The following is a 6,826-nucleotide window of genomic DNA, read 5'->3' as shown; positions in this document are numbered from 1 at the left end:
AGGGCTGGGTTTCCCAGATCGGTTGAGAAGGTCTCCGGAGCTACTACCCATCATTGTTAAGAAGCTCAGCTGATTTTTTCGGTTGTCATGTCCTCTTCTTTTAGAGCCACACGCTTTGGTCCTCGAAACAACACGTAATAACTATCCATGGTGGCGGTGATCAGGGTGGCGGGACTGAATGCACCTGGCTGCTGTGATCTGCTGTGAGCTACCGCTCATTACCAAACTTCTGGGTCACGTAAACCGGACCAATTAAATAATAAAATCAAATTCAGTCCTGATTCCTGTTTTTGTATTTTTGATCTGAGCTTAAAATTGAACTATGAAAAACCAGGCATATTTTGGATTTTGGTGTTAGATTAAAAATCAAATAACAAAATAACCAGTCACTTTTTCATTTTTTAATTTTTGATTGGCAATTGAACATAGAAAGAACGAATGATACACGGATTCAATTTCCTGTCATTTGCATATTTGCGTGAGTTAAAAATGTCATTTATAGCAGAAATGAGCAGGAACGTGGATTTGTGTGTTTTTGCGTCGACTCTGTGAAAACCTGCTGTGTGTGTGTGAAGGCTCCTCACTTCAGTCAAACCTCTGCCGTGTGGCGTCGTGTCTGTTCCCTCTGCTGAGGCCTGCAGAAACACAGCTGAAGACCTCCAACATGGCCGCCGCAGGGGGGCGGGGTCACACCACCTGGCGGTCTTATGTGATTGGATGGATTCTGCAGCTGACAGTGCTAAGGAAGTGAGGCGTGGCTTTACTGCGTGCACAAGCTGCATGACTGTCAGCAGCCTCTCTCCGCCGTCCTCCTCTTCTTCCCAGAATGCCTTGTGTTCCTCTGGCCCTGCCTCGGGCGGGGCACGCACACCCCCTGGCCCTTGGCCTTGGTGGGCTCCGCCCGGCAGGACAGTCCCGGGCCGCAGTCGCAGCGCTCCAGGTTGCGTCGCAGCTTGGCGGGCCCTCGCAGCAGACAGGCCTCGCCCGCCACCGGGATCCTCTGACAGCGCTTCCCCGTCAGGTAGCGCACGCAGCAAAGCCCCGCCCCACAGTCACCTGAGCGCACGCAGCTCGCCATCTCCGGAGCTGCACGCAGACAGGCAGACAGGCAGACAGAGAGACAGACAGACAGACAGAGAGACAGAGAGACAGACAGAGAGAGACAGACACATAGAGAGAGAGAGACAGAGATTAGAAGTTGCATGTTAGTCTGAAAAGCAGCTTAATCCCTTAATCCCTAAAGTCTCTTAATCGTGTTGACTTCCTGCCGTTCTGTTCACACTCAACACCACTCTGTCACCTGTTCACTCTGTCACCTGTTCACACTGTCACCTGGTCACCTGTTCACACTGTCACCTGCTCACACTGCCACCTGGCCACACCGTCACCTGGTCACAACGTCACCTGGTCACACCGTCACCTGGTCACAATGTCACCTGGTCACACTGTCACCTGGTCACCTGTTCACACTGTCACCTGTTCACACTTTCACCTGGTCACAACGTCACCTGGCCACACTGTCACCTGGTCACCTGTTCACACTGTCACCTGTTCACACTTTCACCTGGTCACAACGTCACCTGGCCACACTGTCACCTGGTCACCTGTTCACACTGTCACCTGGTCACCTGTTCACACTGTCACCTGTTCACACTGTCACCTGGTCACAACGTCACCTGGTCACACCGTCACCTGGTCACAACGTCACCTGGTCACAACGTCACCTGGCCACACTGTCACCTGGTCACACTGTCACCTGGTCACCTGTTCACACTGTCACCTGGTCACACTGTCACCTGGTCACCTGTTCACACTGTCACCTGGTCACACTGTCACCTGGTCACCTGTTCACACTGTCACCTGTTCACACTTTCACCTGGTCACAACGTCACCTGGTCACAACGTCACCTGGCCACACTGTCACCTGGTCACCTGTTCACACTGTCACCTGGTCACCTGTTCACACTGTCACCTGTTCACACTGTCACCTGGTCACAACGTCACCTGGTCACAACGTCACCTGGTCACACCGTCACCTGGTCACAACGTCACCTGGTCACAACGTCACCTGGCCACACTGTCACCTGGTCACCTGTTCACACTGTCACCTGGTCACACTGTCACCTGGTCACCTGTTCACACTGTCACCTGGTCACCTGTTCACACTGTCACCTGTTCACACTTTCACCTGGTCACAACGTCACCTGGTCACAACGTCACCTTTCACACTGTCACCTGGTCACAACGTCACCTGGTCACGCCGTCACCTGGTCACGCCGTCACCTGGCCACAACGTCACCTGGTCACAACGTCACCTGGCCACACTGTCACCTGGTCACACTGTCACCTGGTCACACTGTCACCTGGTCACACTGTCACCTGGTCACAACGTCACCTGGTCACAACGTCACCTGGTCACGCTGTCACCTGGTCACTGACACCTGTTCACACTGTCACCCGCTCACACTATCAGTCACCGGTTCACACTGTCACCTTTCACACTGTCACCTTTCACACTGTCACCTTTCACACTGTCACCTGGTCACGCTGTCACCTGGTCACTGACACCTGTTCACACTGTCACCCGCTCACACTATCAGTCACCGGTTCACACTGTCACCTTTCACACTGTCACCTTTCACACTGTCACCTGGTCACGCTGTCACCTGGTCACTGACACCTGTTCATACTGTCACCTGCTCACACTATCAGTCACCTGTTTACGCTGTCACCTGGTCACACCGTCACCTGGTCATATCGTCACCTGGTCGCACTGTCACCTGGTCACCTGGTCACACTGTCACCTGGTCACCTGGTCACCTGGTCACACTGTCACCTGGTCACACTGTCACCTGGTCACCTGGTCACACTGTCACCTGGTCACACTGTCACCTGGTCACTGTCACCTGGTCACCTGGTCACCTGGTCACCTGGTCACACTGTCACCTGGTCACATTGTCACCTGGTCACCTGGTCACCTGGTCACACTGTCACCTGGTCACACTGTCACCTGGTCACTGTCACCTGGTCACCTGGTCACCTGGTCACCTGGTCACACTGTCACCTGGTCACATTGTCACCTGGTCACCTGTTCACACTGTCACCTGGTCACCTGTTCACACTGTCACCTGTTCACACTTTCACCTGGTCACAACGTCACCTGGTCACAACGTCACCTTTCACACTGTCACCTGGTCACAACGTCACCTGGTCACGCCGTCACCTGGTCACGCCGTCACCTGGCCACAACGTCACCTGGTCACAACGTCACCTGGCCACAACGTCACCTGGCCACACTGTCACCTGGTCACACTGTCACCTGGTCACACTGTCACCTGGTCACAACGTCACCTGGTCACAACGTCACCTGGTCACGCTGTCACCTGGTCACTGACACCTGTTCACACTGTCACCCGCTCACACTATCAGTCACCGGTTCACACTGTCACCTTTCACACTGTCACCTTTCACACTGTCACCTTTCACACTGTCACCTGGTCACGCTGTCACCTGGTCACTGACACCTGTTCACACTGTCACCCGCTCACACTATCAGTCACCGGTTCACACTGTCACCTTTCACACTGTCACCTTTCACACTGTCACCTGGTCACGCTGTCACCTGGTCACTGACACCTGTTCATACTGTCACCTGCTCACACTATCAGTCACCTGTTTACGCTGTCACCTGGTCACACCGTCACCTGGTCATATCGTCACCTGGTCGCACTGTCACCTGGTCACCTGGTCACACTGTCACCTGGTCACCTGGTCACCTGGTCACACTGTCACCTGGTCACACTGTCACCTGGTCACCTGGTCACCTGGTCACACTGTCACCTGGTCACACTGTCACCTGGTCACTGTCACCTGGTCACCTGGTCACCTGGTCACACTGTCACCTGGTCACATTGTCACCTGGTCACCTGGTCACCTGGTCACACTGTCACCTGGTCACACTGTCACCTGGTCACTGTCACCTGGTCACCTGGTCACCTGGTCACCTGGTCACACTGTCACCTGGTCACATTGTCACCTGGTCACCTGGTCACACTGTCACCTGGTCACACTGTCACCTGGTCTCTGTCATCCTGGTTTTAAAATCGACTCCAGGTGTTAAAAGTGTCTGGAGGAAACGAGCGGGGCTGCCGTCTCACCCTTCGTCCTGTTGAAGCCGCCGTCGTCTCGCTGTCTGTCTGTCTCTCTCTCCCTCTGCCTGTCTGTCTGCCGGTCCTGAGACGACCCCCTCCTCTGGGACCTGTTACTGCAGCCCCCCCTCTGACAGACAGACAGGCACACACAGACACAGACACATTACACACGTTACATTCTAAGTTAAAGTGAATATGATGTGAGGTAGATTCAAAATCAGACACACACACACACACACACACACACACACGCGCGCACACACACACACACACACACACACACACACACACACACACGCGCACACACACACTCACTGACCACAGGTGTGTAGCAGTCAGGTGCGCTGCACGCCGTCGGGCCCTGATGGGAATTGATTGTGGTTTCCGTTCGGTGCCGTGCACCACGCTCGGCTGGGTTTCCACGGTAACGAACCTGATGGACGAATCAGAGCATGAAGAGACCAAAATGACACGCAGTAGTACTGCAAGTACTTCCTCATGTTACTGTAACTGAGCAGCTTTTGGAGTACTTGTATTTTTTCAAGTATTTTTTAAAGTCAGTAATTTGACTTTTTACTTGAGTTTTGTCCTTCACTTCATTTTAAATCAGATCCATTACACAGAACAGATTATCACTGACTGTGGAACCTTTCACAATAAAAGCCCAGTCAGCAAAGATGAGCAGAGGAACCTGCTTCTACTTTGTTGGTTCTACTTTATGTCATTTTCCAAATTTCACAATAAAAGCTGCACCATGAAAAACTGAAGCGAGGAACAGTACTTCTACTTCTACTGCATCAGATACCAGCAGAGGAACAGTACTTGGTGGTTCTCTGACTGTAAACTGCTAAAATAAAAACAAAATTACATTTAAGAAGAAAGTGGCTCAGTTTTCTTTTTTTTCAAACAAGATATCTATCTATCTATCTATCTATCTATCTATCTATCTATCTACCCCACGTCTTTTAATTGGTGAGTATGGCAGTGGTTCTCCTGAGGTTCCTTCAGGGGAATCAGGAGCACTTTAGTTTCAGTGACACAAACACATTGATCTGACATTTCAATTTAGCATTTCCATAAATCCATTTCAAATTCAGTTTGTATGCAGTTTGCAGTTGTATTTTATTTTTGTGCTCGTGCTATTTTGTGCTGTTTTCAAGTGATTGATAATTTGATAATTCTCTTGTAATTTTTTTAAAATAATATTTCTGGTTAATTTTCAGGACATTTCTTGTCATTTGCCTCATCACATTTTATTTCTCTGCATGTTTTTTTTTTTTTTTTTTTTAAAGAAATCAAGTGAATTTGCTCAGGTTTTAAAGGGTTAATTCACACCAGAGTTATACCACAACGACACATAATTAACACAAACAAACAACAAAAAAAAAAGTTTATATTTTTTAACTTCAGAGTCGCCAGAGGTAAAATAACTTCTAGAACAAAAAAAAAAGGAAAACCCTGCTGTCGTACAACAACAGTAATAATAATGATAATCACATTTTAGAGAGATAAAACTCAATAAACTCTGTAAATTCACCTCTGAACAACACAGACACACTACACACCACTCTGCGAATATTACAGGAATATTACGGAATATTACAGGAATATTAAAGGAATATTACAGGAATATTATAGGAATATTACGGGAATATTATAGGAATATTATGGAATATTACAGGAATATTATAGGAATATTATGGAATATTACAGGAATATTATAGGGATATTACAGGGTTGTTGTTTGTCATGGCTGAGCCGCCTCACCTGCTGCGGTGGCTTCTCCTCCGTCTCCTTGGAGGACCTGATGGTGTTGGAGTCGAGTGCGAGGCAGCAGGCCAGCGACACACACAGCACGCAGCGCCACATCCTCACCGCACACCAGATTAGAGCAGATTAGATTAGATTTTTCCTGGAAAACAGTCAAACCTGCGGCAGATCCCTCCGCTGGCGGCCTCGTGCGGCGTGGACTCCTCCTCGCTTTGACGCCGGCTCTCTGGTTCTTTGGTTTCTAGTCGGATGTGAGGAAACGTTCCCGTCACCTACAAACTATTCTGCATTTATATTTATATTATATTTATGAAAATCCAGTCGGCTCAGCTCTGCGATCACTTGGATTTGTACTTTTAGCGGTTTCAAACCATCTACCTCACCGTTTCATTTTAGAATAATTCAGCTTTCTAAAAACTGCCGATAAACAAAAACTGTTAAAGTGTTAATTCTCTGCTCATGACGTCTCTGCTGCAGTTTTGTTCAGTTTCCTCCCGGCTGCTGCGTCTGTCTGCAGGAAGGTGCGTTTGTTTTCGTCCTCCTGCTCTGGCTCCTCTTATAGCTCGCCCCCTCCCCCTCGCCGGCTGATCCGCCCGCTGCCGGCTCTTTCAACTGCCTCCTCAGAAGTAGGAAAGTGCGTTTGAAGCCAAACCGCATCAGTCGGTAAGGCCGCACCGCCTGCTTCCTTCCTGGAAAGCCTCGGGCTTCAGGTGACTCGGGAGCGTTTGATACGAGAAACCACAAACCACAGGCGCACACCTCGAGACAGCCGGCAAAGATAACACACCTGAGGGCGGCCAGGCAGCAAGGCAGGCAGGCAGGCAGCAAGGCGGGCAGGTAGGCAGAAGATGAAAACACACCTGAGGACACGAGGCTCGTCGAGCTGTCAGTAAAGCAGCCAGTCA

General features: G+C 50.1%; 1 protein-coding gene across 1 annotated transcript; it reads right to left on the bottom strand.

Annotated features, from left to right (window-relative positions):
* Window positions 1-622: 622 nt before the first annotated feature.
* Window positions 623-6,020, bottom strand: LOC115364890 (uncharacterized). The gene is made up of 4 exons (XM_030059561.1): window positions 5,919-6,020; window positions 4,471-4,584; window positions 4,158-4,278; window positions 623-1,086 (listed from the first exon to the last, which is right to left on the bottom strand). Exons 1-4 carry the CDS (start codon window positions 6,018-6,020, stop codon window positions 788-790), a joined length of 636 nt encoding a protein of 211 aa, XP_029915421.1. The 3' UTR covers window positions 623-787.
* Between the last annotated feature and the right edge of the window lie 806 nt (window positions 6,021-6,826).

Source organism: Myripristis murdjan, chromosome 9 (assembly GCF_902150065.1).
Source record: "Myripristis murdjan chromosome 9, fMyrMur1.1, whole genome shotgun sequence".
In the NCBI taxonomy this organism is placed as follows: Eukaryota; Metazoa; Chordata; class Actinopteri; order Holocentriformes; family Holocentridae; genus Myripristis; species Myripristis murdjan.
This window is presented reverse-complemented; position numbering and strand designations above follow the sequence as displayed.